This window comes from Amia ocellicauda, chromosome 13 (assembly GCF_036373705.1).
Source record: "Amia ocellicauda isolate fAmiCal2 chromosome 13, fAmiCal2.hap1, whole genome shotgun sequence".
Classification (NCBI taxonomy): Eukaryota; Metazoa; Chordata; class Actinopteri; order Amiiformes; family Amiidae; genus Amia; species Amia ocellicauda.
In genome coordinates, this window is record NC_089862.1 from 22,916,337 (window position 1) to 22,934,993 (window position 18,657).

General features: G+C 36.3%; 2 protein-coding genes across 2 annotated transcripts; both read right to left on the reverse strand.

Annotated features, from left to right (window-relative positions):
- Positions 1-1,053: 1,053 nt before the first annotated feature.
- Positions 1,054-4,071, reverse strand: LOC136767022 (transmembrane emp24 domain-containing protein 11). The gene is made up of 5 exons (XM_066720987.1): positions 3,862-4,071; positions 3,272-3,363; positions 2,283-2,408; positions 1,443-1,589; positions 1,054-1,280 (listed from the first exon to the last, which is right to left on the reverse strand). The coding sequence occupies exons 1-5, from the start codon at positions 3,989-3,991 to the stop codon at positions 1,131-1,133; spliced, it is 645 nt and encodes a 214-aa protein (XP_066577084.1). The 5' UTR covers positions 3,992-4,071; the 3' UTR covers positions 1,054-1,130.
- Positions 4,072-6,643: 2,572 nt separating this feature from the next.
- spon2b (spondin 2b, extracellular matrix protein) lies at positions 6,644-17,716 on the reverse strand. The gene is made up of 6 exons (XM_066720196.1): positions 17,466-17,716; positions 16,403-16,633; positions 15,775-15,998; positions 14,098-14,289; positions 13,175-13,358; positions 6,644-8,742 (listed from the first exon to the last, which is right to left on the reverse strand). The coding sequence occupies exons 2-6, from the start codon at positions 16,623-16,625 to the stop codon at positions 8,564-8,566; spliced, it is 1,002 nt and encodes a 333-aa protein (XP_066576293.1). The 5' UTR covers positions 16,626-16,633; positions 17,466-17,716; the 3' UTR covers positions 6,644-8,563.
- Positions 17,717-18,657: the final 941 nt, after the last annotated feature.

The following is an 18,657-nucleotide window of genomic DNA, read 5'->3' on the forward strand; positions in this document are numbered from 1 at the left end:
AAGCGGCTATCTACGTTTGCGCATGCGTACGCGCAGACAAGTTGGCATGTGTCAATATGTTTGCACAGCATTAAAAATACTGAAGTAAATGTAGCTGCATGTAACCTATTTCTAACAACATGGCGTTTGTCAGTAGTACGCACGTCATCACGCACATTAACTGCTCTTAGGTACTTCTGAGCAGAAGAGTGTGGCTGTACCAGAGACAGGTGAGTGACAATCTGAGTGTTATACTGTCTGATCGCAAGTAGGTCATTAAACTGCTCACTATACATTACCATAAATTGAGATAAACTGCTATATTGTCGTATATATATATATATATATATATATAAATGTATGCACTGTTATAGTTGACCATGGTGACATCTGGATTATCATTAGATTTTTCTTCTGACAAATAGAGAAGTTTGCAGTACCTTAAAGTTGTCATGTGCTTTTGCATTTAGGGGGTTTGTGACAAAGCATCCTGGTAGTGAATGCCTTTGAAATGTGCATGCAGCAAAAATGGTACAAATCCTAATTTACAGCAGGAAGGCTTCTGGCAGTTAACAGTTTATTAGTGAAATGCTGATCTGTAGTCTTTGGAAAGTGTTAGGGAGAATTGTATATGTCAGTGAGTTAAGACAAGGGATGTGCTTTGTATGGGCATCATTTTGTGATTTGTGATTATATAGTAGTTTTGTATAGGAGTGACATTTTTATTTTTGTTCTTCGGGTCTGTAGTAGGTGAACCCTTGTATTGGAATAGCACATGTCTGGTGAATGGGTGTAAGAGAGATTATAAGGGTTAAGGACTGTTTATTACTTTTGAGAGCAGTGTTCTTGAAATTCAGTTATCAAGAGACCCAGTACAGCAAGCTTTATAGGTCTGTTTAAACCATTACTCACTTGAGGGTTAAATTGGTTCGGTTAAGTGAAAAAAAAGTTATATAAACAGCTCAAGTGGAGTAAAAATATGACTGTAGACTTTGAGGAGTGGATTTGGAAAAACCCAGGTGTTATAGTTCAACTAACAATAATAAAAAAAGAAAAAAGTTGTTTCTGATGTTGCTTTTTATATATATTTTCAGGCAGTAACTACACAGGTTTAAAATGTCTGCAGCATAGGTTGGCCGATCAGGAAGCGATTATACAAGCTTTTTTTCAATGAGGAATGCCTTCATTTGCTTCATTTGCCAGACTCCCATGGTGAGGAGTATTGTGGTCTGCAAGGCAGCCCACCATAAAACCTTAGTATTCGTGTCTTCACTTGTTTGCCTGAAGGTCTCCTCGCGTTCCTGTATAAAGAACAAGACATAAGTGCACTTAAAAAATTGATCATTCATTAAGGTTTTGTTCTGCATACCTGGAACAATTAAAGAGGAAACAGAAGCCCAGGAATTATATTTTTGGGACAGCTCTGTCACACCTACCCCTGTTTTAAAACGCACAGTACTTACCCTCTGGTAGTTCTGCTCCTTACTGATCTGCCGAATCTCCTGAATCAGATGCATTATTCTGTATTCTACACCTTTGACTGTGTCTTTGGTTTTTATGGTGGATTGGTCCAGTGTGTGCTCTCCGAACTGAACATCCAAATGGAGTTTCTGTATACAAACAGCCATGGCATATCACTTTGAAAAAGTGTTACACAGTAATTGATTCTACAACGAAAGATCAACCATTTTCATAATGAGAAATTACTTATTAAATAAAATAAATGCATTGTGGTATTTTTTCAGAATTCCATGAGTTAGGCTAATTCATAAAAGCACGGGGGAACTACAAGGTCTTTGAGGCATTATCTTGATGGATTTTTATTATGCATATGAAGCAAATAAACTTTCCAGTTTGCGTAAAATGATACCAATCACAAGAATGTATCTTTATTCCCTTGTTAGATGTTATCACTTCAATTGCCAGCAGATCTCATTCTGCTTTTAAAATATTTGAAACATTTGAATCAAGGTCTTATCAAACATACAATGATAATGTTTTCATAATCTCATGGTTCCTTTCACATCAACTGTCAGGATTGTCAGACCTCAAAATTAGACAGTGTTGCATTTGAGACTACACCTATCCATTATTTTAAACCATACATCCAAATTAATCCCTATAGATGTTCAGAACAGCATTAAATACATTTCAACATGCAACCATTCTGTTTTATAATTGTTTTACATACTTATTGAACATGTATTTCACATGTTTATTCTCTCTCATCGGTTTAGTTGTTGTTTCACCTATGGACAGACCTGATGAAAACACATTTTCTGTGTCTAATATGTTTAACTTACCATCTTGTCTCCAGCAAATACAGAAAGCCTTGTGGAATTTGATTTTAAACAGATAAAATGTTGGCCTGAAGTAGGTGAAGTAAATGTGAATTTTCCTTTCTGGCCATATTTCTTAGTCATCACAGTCTGTAAAAAAAAAAGTTACTTTTTATATGAAATCAGACAAGTTAGGATTACTTTCAGGGAAGAATACAACAATTCAAGCCTGAAACCTAAATATGCCCAATGCAACTGCTAAATATTACCTTCAGTAGTTAGTATTAGCAGTTCATAATGGTGGTATAAGAAATTAAAACATTTTGTGCAAAAAGTAGGTTGAAATCATGTTTTTTTTTCATCTGGTGATAAAAACTGGAACATCGACACCATTAGTCAGATATGTGTATTAGAAAAGCATTGAGTATAAACAAAATAATCTAAATCTATCTAAGTTAGGTGTTGTTTGACAATTGTCTATTGACCTTAGCTAACTTTTTAAGCACAAATGTAAGATATGTAAAAACTAGAGAGCAGGAGTTTGCTTCTTTACTATCTCTGATAATAAAAGTATCTAATAATATCTATCTCCAGCCTATTCTATCCTTGAGGGCTGCTTCAGTCTGTTTTGTTCAGATAACAGCAAGCTGACACTTAAAAATGCAAGAAACGGAGGCAACTGTTGTGACTGCTTGCAGCAATTCCCCTAAAGAGTTATTTGTGTGTTATGGGCCTTAGGTAAAATATATATTTAAAATAAACCTATATATACATATATAGGTTTAATACTAGGCTATAGGAATTATGGGTTGTTTTGTAATGTGACAAGAAGTTAATTTATTGCAAAGCAATATATCTTTGTTTCTTTTTAAATATACAGGGTTTCTCAACTCTGGTCCTCAGTGCTCCTTTGGCAGTCCAGGTTGTTTTCTAGCTGGAAATCTAGATCTGGATTCAACATTAACCCAAAATATTGTTACTATGAAATTAAACAATAGCATTCCCCCCATTACCTGGTAGTTTGGATCTCTGACTGTAACTGTCAGGCCAAGGTCACTTTTAAAGTTTTGATTCCTGACATCCCAGTTCTCCATTTTAAAAATCCCTGTAGAGAAAAGCATTATATGTATAGCCTATATTTTTTCAAACTAGAGAAGGAAATTGTTTTAGACAGAACTATGTTTGTTCTTGCATTCAGTGAGAAATGTCTAGAAACTAATTATTTCAGAAAGGAAAATATGCTTAATGTGTTGAGGGAGCTTTGTGCATTATTTCCAGTGTTCTCTCATTCACGAGAGCCATAAAAAGGTCCTGGCACAGTTTTAAGATAATACACCCAGATTTCAACTGCAGACTTATGCCAGTCCTGCAGCACCACTTGCAGTCCTAGAGAGTTTTCCATCACAACCTGAGAGTTCGAGCTCATTCTACCATGATATTAATACATAAATCAGCCTTCTGGAAAAAATACAATAAAGTAACGTACAAATTTATAGCAAAGATCCTGACAAATGTTTTTGATATGTTTATACAAAGAATAACCTTTCTAGTTGTCCCAAAACATACCATTCCTTCTTATCATAATGTATTAGCATTAACTTACCTGTAACCAAGGTGTCTTGTGGAATGTCTTCTATTATGCACTTTTCCTCCCTTTCTCCTAAGTCAAAGAACATGGAGGATGATAAAGACAAGGAAGAGATTAATAACAATCCAACACTTGTAATGCACATTTTACAACACACACTGTATAATACTTCCAATATAAGATTTACTGTGGCTTCTCCGCAATTGCAAATTACCAATAATTTAAATCAGGACTTGGAAATTGTGAACAAGGGGGAAATCACACGTGGGAAACCAGCACCTGTTTTTTTCTTCATACCATTTGCTACGTGTCCAAATAAGAGTAGCTGAGGCTGATAAAAAAAGTCAGATAACAAGTCTATAAGTAAGGTCACCTTTTGATGATAGCAAAGAAAAATAAATGGTCTGAGTGTAAAAACATGTACCATTAATATAACATAATACTGACATAGCACCTTTCAAAGTGGTTTGCAAAGAATACAGAATGAAAACGTTAAACCACTACAAGGCCCAGCAAGATATTTAATACTGCTACAGGTAAATGCTAGCTTACATTTTAACATTTGTATAGCTTTCTTGTAGTTCCTTATTTGTTCCTAGTTTTAACAAGAATTGAAAGTATGAGAAGATACTTTGTCTGAATGTGACACTACTTTTTGCATAATGCATTACTGAATATGTAATATTTATATGGTAGAATGCAGGTTAATGTCAGTAGTTTTTAGTTTAGGCAAAGTAGTAGTACTTTGGTGACGAGTAATATGCATCAATGACCATCATAATATGTAAGTTAATATACTGTAAGTATATGAAAGTCACAAGCATGATACTACATTATGTATGTAACAGCCCTCCAACCAAGATAGTTCCTGCAAGTAACCCGACTTCACCCACCCTGTAAAATAATGTTTTATTTGCTTGAGCAGGACAAAAGTAGAGCAGGACAGAAAAATGCAAAAGTTAAATCTACTCATTGGGTGTACTGAACTCCAGTCTGTACAGTAATTCATATCATATAGGGGGGTAATAATACATATTCAAATGCCAGGTAAAGTGTTTATGAACAGGTAAACTGAAATCAACACTGCTCATACTTTTGCCTAGAGATGGACATTTACTTCATAAACCTCTTTATTGCAGTTAGTGTTGAATAAATACTGGAAATGTTGATATGTTTATGGAATTAGATCTACACACACATTCAGTACATCAGGAGCAATGCTATGTCATTTGCATGGCTATTAAGTGTCTCCATAATACTTAAAGAATGGCCTCCAGGAAGAGATGCCCCACATTTGTGGAATAGTGGAAGCATATTCCTATGGCATATTTTCTTCTTTATATCACTTTGTTTTTCATGATCATGTACTTCTCCATGTCTTAATGTCACTGATTTGTTTCATGTAATGACAACAATCCAAGCAAATGTTGATATTGCTGTTCAGCACAGCCATCATTTGTGCCTTTATTACCTCAAGGCTGCACATCTTGCCACTTAGAGATGATTCCAAAACAATGCCCAATCACACCAATAATAACTAACACACATTTTGTTCCATATCTTGTTTCAGTGATATTTTAATATAGTGAAATAGCTGGAGGTGGGGTCACTCAGAGGGTTTGAGTATATATTGAGAAAGCAAAGCAAAGCAAAGGGCTTGGAAGCACATATATTTTATGAAAACCAAGGGCGTGCAAACATTTTTTCTTTTTTTGTTTAATGAAATGGCAAGAATATTAACTTCAACTTGACTGCCTATGAGCTGTGTGGAACTGTGTAATACAAAATAATGAGGCTTTCAGATTTTTTTTTACAAATTCCATTCATGAAGGATAATTATTTATGTAAAAAAATCACAAACAGTTCATAGTTAAAAACAACAATAGAATAATATACACATTTATATAAACACTTATCTTTCTCATAACAGGGTTTTCATCTACTCATTAATTTGGCTGTGTAGTAGGCCTGAATTATTTTATTTTCAAACCATCATTAAATGTTTTAATATGATAATTCTTAGTTAGGTATATTGTTAATAGCTACACCGTCTTAAAACATGGGTGTCAAACTCAGCTCTTGGAGGGTCACAGTGTCTTGGTATTCATTCCAAATTGAAGTACTTCCTTAACACATTCATTATTTTCTCAATATGCTTTATTTAAGAGGTTTACTGTTTATTATATAGGCTATATTTTTTTAATTTTCAGTATGTAGCTTGTTGTTGACTCAAGATACTGTACCCAGAAAATACTTTAGAGCCTGGAGCATCATCTTCATCCAGTTAATCATGTTTCAGACCAATTAAGTTGATGAGAGCTGGACTGGAACTACACCCAGCATATACTGTTCCCCCCAGGAATTGAGTTTGATATCCATGCTTGAACATAAAACTGTCAAGTTGTATTATGTTTTCTAACCTGTAGTGCTAGATCTTTCATGTGTTTTTTTTCCTGATACTTTTTTAAGTGTAGTACCTTCCTCTCCCAGCTATTGATTTCCATCACCATTGAGTTCTGCTAACACTAATATTTAGGAATGTAGCCTATGCACTGTAGTTGTTGTAGTTGAATGGCTCAGTAATAATCTCTCTTTTTGGCAGGCTAGTAGTCATTCACTGGACTAAGTAGGGTTGCCCCCTGTCCCAATAATTCCAAGATGCTTTGATGCAGGAAAATGTCTTAATTTTGCCTCTGAATAAATAACACACGCTGAACTTAAAACGTTATCTTTTTTTATTGGATCTTAATTTTTTAAGCAAATATTTTTATTTTATGAAATCCTACCCTACATTCAAGAATAGATTGTCATGATGCTGCATAGTATTACAGCATCAGCATCAATTTATCAAAGGTTCAGTTAAAACATGATCATTATCTATTTTTAAATGTCCTATAGTAGTTTCCATGGTTTCCACTAACAGAATGGCCTAGTGTTCTTTTGTACATACAAATATTAAAAACAATGCATTTTGTTCCCCAAAAGATAAAATACACAACAGAAAACAAAAGTGGAAATGAATAAACATTTTATTTACATATTTTCACAAGGAATCATTCATACCTATCACCATCATAAATAAGCAATGCTATTTTGTATTTAGGTAGATGTGACACACATAATCATCTATGTCAATTTCAATACAGAGAAACTTAAAAAAAAAACAGTAGGAAGGTATTATATATTTGTGATTTTTTTTAAGAGATATTGATTAAAATATTATTAAATTATATCATAAACCTATAATCTTTTAATTTGGAGTTTAATACATTATCAAAATGTAGAGCCTAAAAAATACCTTAATAATGTACACATTAAATCCTACTACCCCTTCTTATATAAACTGTAAGGTCTATTAATAGATGGATGGAAATGTAAAACATCTTGCTAAAAAAATATTATTTTCCTCTGAACAGCACTTTAGTGTATATCATGTTTTTTGCTACATTTGAGAAACATAGAATGGAATGTGTAAGTAAAGATAATTGTACCTATGCTATTACACAAATTAGTGTACAAATGAGCACAGCAAGAATTTTGTTTCAGATTTTTTTTCCAAATGTGTATTGTCTTTATGATTTCATCATCATCACTATTCTCAAGATTATTAAAATGAAAAAATCTTATTTTTCCAGTAAGTTAGTAGTTCAAAGTGGTTAGGAGGGAAAATCACCATTTAAATTTGACCTCAGTGCAGAATATGTGTGCGCTATATTTGTTATCAAATAATGTGAGCCTCCACATTTATAAATAAGTCACTAATATATCAGGGAATGTAACTTTACACCAAAAGTGCTGATGTGAACTCTGATAATGCAAGTAGGTGTTATCAGACAATACGCATTGAAAGTGGAGGTTACAGAGTGTTATTTCATTATATTACTTTTTTGTCCCCGTTAAATAACTACTTGCACCGAAGACACGTTTTTATAATTCTTATTATTATTACATTTCTGATTCATACTTTTTTTTTTTCTGCCATGGGCTTTCATTAATTTAAGTACATAATATATTTACAGAAATTTGTTTGCCAAATTGAATCCAAACACACCATGGATTGTTTCCTGTGCACATGTTTCTGAAACTCAAGATGGTGGACCACATTGCAGGGTTGAACATTTCTTTTGGAAACGTCTTTAGGTTGTGTGAATGCCTGTGTGTAATGCATTTAGGCACTAGGTGGAGGTATGCCACAAACAAATAAGACTGCAGAGTCAGTGGATCCTAAAGGAAGCAATGGTAATAACAACACATTTAGGACAATGCTAGCTTGAAAAACATTAAATAAAATTAAATAAAATACAAATACAAAATCCCAGTAGATCCACATTGTTTCTGCATTATGTCATGCTTATTCATGTTTGTGCTGGTTAGTGATGAGATCCCCAGCAATTACAAAGGCTCAGACTGCAGAGGTGTCACCATGACTGTTCTCTGCAAAATCCAGGGGAGAGATTCCCCTGGATTTGGCCTGATGCTGTAAAGGTGACCTTTAAAAAGGGCATTACAAACAAAAGAAGAATGGGGCATTAAAAATAATTACCCGTCAATCCAAATTAAAAGTACCCCCCCTGAAATAAAATAATAGCTTTGTCTATGTGTGTCCCAGTGAACTGTGAGGCATACAGTGGCCTACATACGATCCTCCCTTTCATAACACCTCCATCAGCTGGAGATATAGGCCACCCAGGTACAGGTGCTCCAGTGTGGGCTCCCTTCACACACAGTTGTCGGGGTCACAGTCCTTGTCTTCCTCCAGGTCTGGACAGGGAGTTCCATTGTTGGCCGGCTTCATACGGATGTAGCGCGTTCTGTGTTTGATGCCCGGCTCCCCACACTTGCCTTTGCACAATCCCCAGAGAGACCACGAGGACACCTCACAGTCCAGCGGAGTATCTGGAAGCAGAAGTTATGTGGGTTAGCACACCGTAACCAACTTCAGTACCTTTAGTTCAGCCTGAGACATGAGCACTTGCACTGGGTGATTGTGAGGATTACTGCAAACATCCTGAGCTTCTAGATGCATACAAGGATTTCATTTGCATACTGAACAAGCAAAGGATTGAAGGTTCATCTGTAAGACACAGCCTTTAATGTGGAGTTTATTATCCAGTTAAGCACTAATCAAATTCTGTAATCATTTCCAAATATTTTATATTATTGAGAAAGGATAACATTAAAGATTATCATCATACATGCTATATTTAATGCTTCTACCATCATCAACATAATTTTTGGAAAAGCACATTAGAATATAATTTTTCTCAAATCAGCTCAGTCAGACAAAATGCTTGGGAGCCAGTGCAGAGCCTCATGCAATTATGTATGATTAGCAGTTATTAGTTCCTTTGATGAAGGTATATTTTGCAAAACAAATCCACTAGAAGAGAAACAAAATGCATTTTCTAACCAATTAAGAAAACAATCTTCCTTTCTAATTGGGTCCTGGTGAAACTGTTCCATTGCTAACTATTAGGCCTGCCAAAGGAGAACTTTTGCCATGCTCCTGTGATAATGGCAAGACACCAGTGCCTGTAAAGGAATAAAAAGTGGATTTTGTCAGCCCCTGGTTAATGGCAGTGGAAAAACAATCATTTCCATTATCATTTGCAATTGTCATCAAGTAGTAATTCGCTTCTAATGGTAATGAATTTTGCTTTAATGTCCAATTTATCTTTTCATAAGTCGTTTGCTTTAATGACGCTCAAACCTATCAGGGTTCAATCATTAGTATTAGTATTACTCTGCATTTCAGTATGAATTTCCCCTGAGTCCCCTATCCTGAAGGCTTACAACAATTGCACACAGACAACAATGGAAATTAAGAGAACAGATGATTGCATTTCTTTTATATTGCAAATTGAGAATAAAATACACAAAGGGGATTTGATTTGCTGGTGCAAAACCACTAGGCAGCTTGGCCGAACAAGGCCGTTTATACACCACAACATTTTAATTATTACGTACATATTATATTATATTTTATATTTTATTAAATGAGATTGGACACAATTTATAAAATGTTCACACTCCTTTTAAAAGTATGCCTTAAACTACCCTTACTTTTAAATCTTACTTTTTAGTTTTCAGTCACTAAAAAAATAAGAATACCAGAAAAAGAAATATTTCACAACAAATGATTGCTATTTACAGATAATCTGAGCTGAACAAACACAGAAGTCAGAAGGCCATTATTAGGGAACTGTGAAGAGACTTCCAGTTCAAATTAGTCTTGACTCATAGTTTTATAGTTTTATCTTGGTGTGGATGGTAATTTTGTAGATAAAAAAGGGACTGTCATAAAACAAATTGCATTCACTCATGCCTGAATAGGCTTTGACACAGCACCTTTGACAGTCATTTTTAGTGAATGTGCATGTAAATCAAAAGATGGTGTACAGTTGTTGTTGTTCAGATGACACAGCCCTGAACAAGCTGCCTTCCTTTTTGACCACTACACTACTAAAAATAATTGATAGCACTATTGTCTAGAATATAGAAATCAAACTACATTCAGAAAAGGAATCTGTGAAACCTAAAGATGGAATGGCGAGGTTCTGAATAATATAGCAGTATACATCACCACATATTACAGAACCTGTAAAAGTAAAAACCCTGTGATTTGTGATTGCTCATTTCATTGTTCATATTCTGACAGGTTTTTAGACTAAAACCTTCAATGCATTCACTTTTAAGACATCAGAGTGTATGCGTTTGCTTAGGGGGTGTGTCTTTGCCTGTCTGATGAATTTAACAGCTGCTCAACAAATAAAAACTACCTATATAATGTTCTTAATGGGAAAGTTGGACTCCTGCCTTTGTCACTATTGTGTTGCTATAACTTCACAATATATACAAATCAGTAAATTCTGTGGCTTAATTCCTAATTAGCTTGAACCAATGGCCACTGACACATGCAATGTGATCTTTATTAGAGGTCTGGATTGTGCATGGAAAAGGAAAACATTCAGACATGGACAAAAAAAGAAAACAGAACTAAACCTTTGAGCAATCATTTCCTGAAAGCTTGTGACAAACCTTTGCATTATGAACTGTTTGTATTATCTTGTTTGGGTTTGTTACTCTCCATGGCAACTCAGCTGTAGTTTACAAACTGAGAAGTCGGAGTACCAGGTCCAAGTGGTGATCAAGAAAACAAACATTCAGCCCTATATTATAGTTCAAAATAGTGTTGTGTTGGTATAATTCATATTATCTGTATTGACTGAAGATTTCAATGTTCAAGAAAATTTTAACAATTAAAACATTATTAAATTCAAAATATAAATATATTTCAACAGTAAATATTAATTAGGGATACAGATAAAGGTAGAAATTGTTGCTTTTAGAGTGTTATACTGAGTAATTTGTATAGATTATCCAAACGCACTAAAATGCCCTTTGGTGACGAAATTAGGGTTACATTTTGGTCCAGGTCAGAGTTAGGGTTAGGGTTAGAGAACCCATTAAACTTATACTTTGGGTAAGGTTAGGATTACATGTATACCTACCTACAGTGAGGGAAAAAAGTATTTGATCCCCTGCTGATTTTGTACGTTTGCCCACTGACAAAGAGATGATCAGTCTATAATTTTAATGGTAGGTGTATTTTAACAGTGAGACACAGAATAACAACAAAATAATCCAGAAAAACAAATTTCAAAAAAGTTATAAATTGATTTGCATGTTTATGAGTGAAATAAGTATTTGATCCCCTATCAATCAGCAAGATTTCTGGCTCTTTTATATAGGTAACGAGCTGAGATTAGGGGCACTCTCTTAAAAGACACCTGTCCACAGAAGCAATCAATCAATCAGATTCCAATCTCTCCACCATGGCTAAGACCAAAGAGCTGTCCAAGGATGTCAGGGACAAGATTGTAGACCTACACAAGGCTGGAATGGGCTACAAGACCATCGCCAAGCAGCATAGTGAGAAGGTGACAACAGTTGGTGCGATTATTCGCAAATGGAAGAAACACAAAATAACTGTCAGTCTCCCTCGGTCTGGGGCTCCATGCAAGATCTCACCTCGTGGAGTTTCAATGATCATGAGAACGGTGAGGAATCAGCCCAGAACTACACGGGAGGATCTTGCTAATGATCTCAAGGCAGCTGGGACCATAGTCACCAAGAAAACAATTGGTAACACACTACGCCGTGAAGGACTGAAATCCTGCCCGCAAGGTCCCCCTGCTCAAGAAAGCACATGTACAGGCCCGTCTGAAGTTGCCAATGAATATCTGAATGATTCAGAGGAGAACTGGGTGAAAGTGTTGTGGTCAGATGAGACCAAAATCGAGCTCTTTGGCATCAACTCAACTCGCCGTGTTTGGAGGAGGAGGAATGACCCCAAGAACACCATCCCCACCGTCAAACATGGAGGTGGAAACATTATGCTTTGGGGGTGTTTTTCTGCTAAGGGGACAGGACAACTGCATCGCATCAAAGGGACGATGGACGGGGCCATGTACCGTCAAATCTTGGGTGAGAACCTCCTTCCCTCAGCCAGGGCATTGAAAATGGGTCGTGGATGGGTATTCCAGCATGACAATGACCCAAAACACACAGCCAAGGCAACAAAGGAGTGGCTCAAGAAGAAGCACATTAAGGTCCTGGAGTGGCCTAGCCAGTCTCCAGACCTTAATCCCATAGAAAATCTGTGGAGGGAGCTGAAGGTTCGAGTTGCCAAACGTCAGCCTCGAAACCTTAATGACTTGGAGAGGATCTGCAAAGAGGAGTGGGACAAAATCCCTCCTGAGATGTGTGCAAACCTGGTGGCCAACTACAAGAAACGTCTGACCTCTGTGATTGCCAACAAGGGTTTTGCCACCAAGTACTAAGTCGAAGGGGTCAAATACTTATTTCCCTCATTAACATGCAAATCAATTTATAACTTTTTTGAAATGCGTTTTTCTGGATTTTTTGGTTGTTATTCTGTGTCTCACTGTTAAAATACACCTACCATTAAAATTATAGACTGATCATTTCTTTGTCAGTGGGCAAACATACAAAATCAGCAGGGGATCAAATACTTTTTTCCCTCACTGTACCTTTGAGATTAGAGTTAATGGAGTTTTTGTTTTGTTTATATATTTTTTTACAAGAGACAAAGTTTAGAGTTGCGTCAAGACACATTTTAACTGTAAAAGCAAAGAGAAAATGAACTCCTTTACACCTGGACAGTTGTTTTATATGAAGAGTAGTACAATCAAAGTGGGAATATTATACTTACCTGTAATTATACTCAGACCCTATAACTGTTTTTTTATATTTTTCTTTCTGGTCTCTTATACAACTTTAGGTGGGAAAGTGGGGGGAAGCTTACTTGCGATGGTGTCCTCTATTTCATTGCCAATAGGGACTAGGTTGAACTGGGCATAGGGCGGAGGCAGGCTGTCAATGTGGTTTCCCTTTATCTTTGTGATGGTGACTCGTGCAATGGGAGGTAGGTGCTTCAGTCTGGGGTAGTAGAAGGAGTTGGCTGGGTGGCTGGGAAACGATGATGTGATCTGCAAAAACAAGAACAAGCCTTTTCACCCATTCCCACTGTGGTAACAGTCTGATCTCCATATTTTATGAAGGAGCAGAAGTGTCCAGATGTGTTGTTTATGGCAGAAGTTCTTAATCCTGAACCAAGAGTACCACTGTGTCTTCTGCTTTGTCTTCCAGTTGAGCTCTTATATCAGTAGATCACACACATAACTAAAATTGGGACCTTTTTCATTCACATGGCAGCTGTTAAACAGTTACAACAGCTTCAGTTAATGATTTACTTCAGCTGGAAGAGCTCAGCCGGAACACAAATCAGCAGACACCTGCAATCCCAAGGTTGAGAACCACTAGGTTGTGGGATACTACTGGGATCACTTGCTGTTCATTTAATTTAATTCTTAGTGTTTAATAAGTGGGTTTGAACAATCATTAGCACATACACACCACTTACTTATAATGGAGCTATGGATAATGCTCTGTTGCAGGGTGATTTTAATACAAGGTTTAAAAAAAAAATTACTTGAGTAAGTTGAGAACTGAAGCCTATATAAAATGCAATTGAACTATCTAGCACTTCCAGTACCTTCAAATGTAACACAAAAACACACACACATAATATAATGTTATTTGTGCTGTAGTTACGTCCCACATAAAGCATGCTCTTGTGCACAGAACATTTAAACTGACTTCAAAGCCATGCTTGATTGCCTGTGGAAGCTCACACCAATAATTTGAAGGTAATTAGCAATGTATCACCTCTGTGACTTTTTCCTGTGGAATTGTTTCAAAGTTTGGAGAGGAGAAGGTGAAGCCACTGTCTGTGCCAGCATCATGTGGGTGTAGATCCAGGGACAGACTTTCTTTCCAGTGGTCTCCTTCACAAAGGTTCAGGCTGTCCACACCAACAAACCAGTCTGGACTGGGCACTATCCGCACAATGAAGGACAGCTGGGGAATGTGCAAGATGATACAGATTAGAGCAGAATGCATCTCCAAAGAGCGAGACTGCCTGCTGTGTCATCCTTGAGGCTGAAACTACAAAGCAGTCAGACATGGGAACGTAGTTGGGTTTTTATTAGTAGTTACGAGGTTTATACAGATTTTGCACAGATTAAACAAAGTGGCAATACACACAAAGTGTTCGGGGTGAATTAGACAAAAGAATAAAAATAATGTTTTTGGATAAATAGCATTTCAGTGTTAATTTGGTTTAATCAGCTGGAATCTGCAGAATGTCCTCAAGGCTAAACCACTTCTCAGATTGGGGATTAAACAAGTAAAGTATAGTGAACAATATTTATTCAACTGAATAAATCACAGAGTTTCAAATGAATAGTGAAATGACTATATGCCAGTAGGAAAAATACAGTTCATATTGTCTCCCAGCCATCACTGTGAGATGGCAAACCAAGAATTTATTTGTCTACCACACCCAGTCCTGTCAGTGCTGAACTAGTTTCTCCACTGGGGACTACCAGGCACATTCGGCAAGGGACACTAGTAAAGCAGCATACATTTACTTGTATAGTCCTTATTATTATTTGAGAGATAATTCTATTTCATGAAGGTTAACTAGAACTGAAGAGTGTTTTTGGATTTGCTCTTGAAGCCTGATCTTTCTTCACATCGATTAAAAACTGAACTTGGACACATGCATTGCTTTTTAAATTACTAATGAGAGCAGCACACAGAAAGATGAGGTCTTGTAATTACTTTTAAGTCAAATTTAGATGCTCATCCACTTGAAGGGAAAGTCTGATTTGTGTGAGTTTACTTTGTATCTCAAGCAGTACATTTGCATTGAAGGATCTGGCAGCTGTGTCCTTGGCTGTGTTTCGAATACATTTTCTACGAAGTCATACTGGAGTTTGCCAGTTGGCTATACAAAGGAAATTCCTAGGCAAATGTTGACATGTATGTGCCATAAATCAACTGTTCAGAGAGCACAACACATTTCCTCATTGTTTAAAAGATTAGGATAAGCAATTAAAAGTCTACTGAAGTGTAAGCCTTCATTTAATGTATTCTCAATTCTATTATTCTTTTTTTTTTCTTCGTGCAGTACACCGTATACCCTTTCTGAAACGTCCAGCAATGTTTTAGGGGAATACATTATAAACAAAGCTAAGTATATACCACATTAATGCAACTGATACTATTCTTAAAAGAAAATACCGTACTCTTCCTGAATTGTCTGCCATCAGAAATGCACTTTAATGGGAGTTGAACATTTACCGATTTATTCACATTCCAACCAATCCAAATACTGGATTTGGGTTTGGCGGAATGTTTTCATCTGTGGTTCCAACCCTTCTCTCATATTATAAACATTCTGCTATAAAATACAATTCTGACAATTCTTCCAGACATTTCTGTACTTTCTCAAATGTTTCCAATCTTTGTTTCAGCAGTGACCAAATGTAAGGAACTTACAAAGGAGTGCCTTGAGAAGACCTCAAACTCAGAGGTAGTCTGGCCCGTCCCACCAATGATGGCTGGGGCAGAGAAAACCCCATAGACACTCTGAATCTTCTCTCCAGCTGCCTCCACTTCCTTCATCAGTATCCAGGCTTCTCCTTTCTCTGAAAACTCACGGACTCCATTGCTGGCATATTCGGTCTTCCGCCATATGTGGTAGTCAGTGCTATGAGTCACAGCTGTTAAAATAATGTAAATAAAATAACAAAATCTCAGTTGTTCCCTACAAACTTGTGTACACAGACAATATTAGTGTACAGATGTAAAAGGACAATTAAAAAATGTGGTACCCCAGATGTGATCCATATATAGGTTCAATGTCTGTGTTAATGACATTCAGCATCACCTTTTACACTTTGAAACTAGACAAAATAATAAACACGTTTCTGCTTCAAAATTCTCAAGACAGTAGCTGACGTTTCATCAGCAACATTCACATTCTATACAATGTCATTCTTTCTAATGACCTATAAAGGACTTCCTGGAGTTACTGAGATTTACTCTTCAATTGCCCGGTTATTTCTCTAGCAGCTCTCGTGGATGGGGGGGACGGACTATTTTCGAATGGAATAAAACAACTTACCTATGACTGGTGACCACTGTGCCGGGGGTCTGTAGAGGGGATACTGCTTGGGGAAGGCAGTCTGGCTCCATTTGCCGGTGAAGACTAGGCGGTACTTGGCAGTGCCTTCTACTGTGCAGACAGGGTCTACATCTAGAGGCAGACTACAGACACAGCAAAGAAGGGCAAGTATGGCCAGCCAGCACTCTGCACTGTATTTACAAAGCAACATCAGCTTTTCCATGGTTATCTCTGGCAGAAAGAAAGAGGCAAAACTGATGTCAGGCTGCAAGGCAATACCCTTCCAATTACATGTTTGAAGAAACAAAAATGTACATAAACCATGACAATTTAAATCAGAACAGCCTTATGAAAAAGGTGGAAAGAATTTAAGTTGGGTTGGCTGAAATGCTGCAACAAGTAACTTGCATAAAGTTATAGTCATGCATAATAGTCATGCATTGTATAAATGGGTCTGTTACCAAAATTGACCCTGTATACTTTCATTATATATTGTTTTATGGATTATGTCTTTATATATTATTTAAAATATACAATTATTGTGTGTGTATATATATATATATATATATATATATATATATATATATATTGTATTCAAGTAAAACACTTCAAATACAGTTCAAATCACTTAAAGGCACAGAGCACTGACAGATGCATTATAGTCAGATTCTCATATTTTACACTGAACTGAACAGTCAGAACTGGACATTGCGCTTGCACTATAATTTGTAGCAATAAATAGCAAAAACACAAAACCACAAAAAACATGGTAAGCTGTGTTAAGACCCAGTAACTTTGGAATTTGTGGTAACACAAAACACAAAAAGTTTTATGATATTAAAAAGTTAAAATTAATTCCATAAATAAATTCAATAAATATGACTAATTCAAATTAATGTACACCTTTATTGTATGGCATTACACACACACTTTCTATATATATATTTTGCCAAAACAATCACTTCCATAATCTTATTACCGCCACCCACATAAAAGCCAAAAAATTAATTAAAAATCTATATACAGTTTCACAATAAAAAGGTATTAATTTTATGATACTCACTCAATGCAGATGCAGATGTTTGAGAGGAGCAGAGCTGAAAGTAGAGCACCTGTGTCTATGCTGGCAGGAGGATGGACTGCAAGAGTTGACAGTCAGAGCCGGCTATTTATGCCTTTTGGGAGTCCCTCAAGTCAACCAATTATGGTAGCCTTTTGACCTCCAAGCTTCAATGATGTGCACACCATACTTAGACTAATGACACTTTTTTTTCCTCCCTGTTGTAGCTCTCCCCCTCTCTGCAAATTGGCAGAACCAGATGCTTGTATTAAAAAAAGTGATCGGATGGTATGTGCTGTTAACTCTGGGCTGCCTGAGCGCGTTGGCTGTGCAGCGCTGGAGCACTTTCTTCTGAATAGAGCAGGAGGCTTGGCAAAGATCTCTGTCAGTTCCTTCTCACTGTAGGACAGCCAGCATCTCCTTTTACCCATATGTTAAACGGTGCAGCCTGCTGCTTTAATCATTTCCACATGTTCACTTTTTGCCACCAAAGCTTTTTTTCCCCCCAACCTTATAAAAAGCAGATACATTATGAACTACAGATTTTGAAATGTGCTTCTTTATTTGTAATTACTTGCAACAACAAATTGGGGAAGAATCAGTCACATAAAAGCAGTGGACATTACATTTTGTGTGACAATATTTAACAAAACATTGTGTTTGCTGCAGTTCATTTGAGACAAAACATCAAGTCTCATTTAATCTAATTAAACAGAACATTTCTAAGTGATGAATTAACAAGGAAGTTGTGCCAGTGGAGTAACACAGCATTTCATTTAAACAAGAGAAGGATGATATTTCAGCATAATAACACATACTGTCACAGTATGTATAGGATAGTACTTATTCTGCCAATAAGCTTTCTTTTTAAGGGTTGAAGTAACATATTTGTGAAGTGCACATGGTTGGCTAATGTAATAATTCTGCTAGCACGTGGTGAGAGGATCACTTTACCTCAGAGCAGGATAAAATAAAACAATTTGGATGCAGTCATGACAGGGAAACCATTGTTGGATTGTTTTACAGATTAATGAACAGCTGGATTGTCAAAGGATTTAACACCACTTAGACTACAGGTTTATTCTGGTGCAATTAGAAATTAAAGTATTAGATTTCTTATGAAAAAAATATCTTAAGTAAATACACATAAATTTCCATCCCTTCATATCTATCTTTAGTTTTTTTGTGTAAATGT

Coding starts and splice junctions, on each gene's coding strand:
- LOC136767022 (XM_066720987.1), bottom strand. CDS start 3,991: ATGTGCATTACAAGTGTTGGATTGTTATTAATCTCTTCCTTGTCTTTA. Junction 3,364..3,861: donor ACAAGACACCTTGGTTACAG/GTAAGTTAATGC, acceptor TTTTCTCTACAG/GGATTTTTAAAATGGAGAAC. Junction 1,590..2,282: donor TATTTGCTGGAGACAAGATG/GTAAGTTAAACA, acceptor GTTTGTATACAG/AAACTCCATTTGGATGTTCA.
- spon2b (XM_066720196.1), bottom strand. CDS start 16,625: ATGGAAAAGCTGATGTTGCTTTGTAAATACAGTGCAGAGTGCTGGCTG. Junction 15,999..16,402: donor ACAGTGGTCACCAGTCATAG/GTAAGTTGTTTT, acceptor TTATTTTAACAG/CTGTGACTCATAGCACTGAC. Junction 13,359..14,097: donor CACAGGAAAAAGTCACAGAG/GTGATACATTGC, acceptor TTGTTTTTGCAG/ATCACATCATCGTTTCCCAG.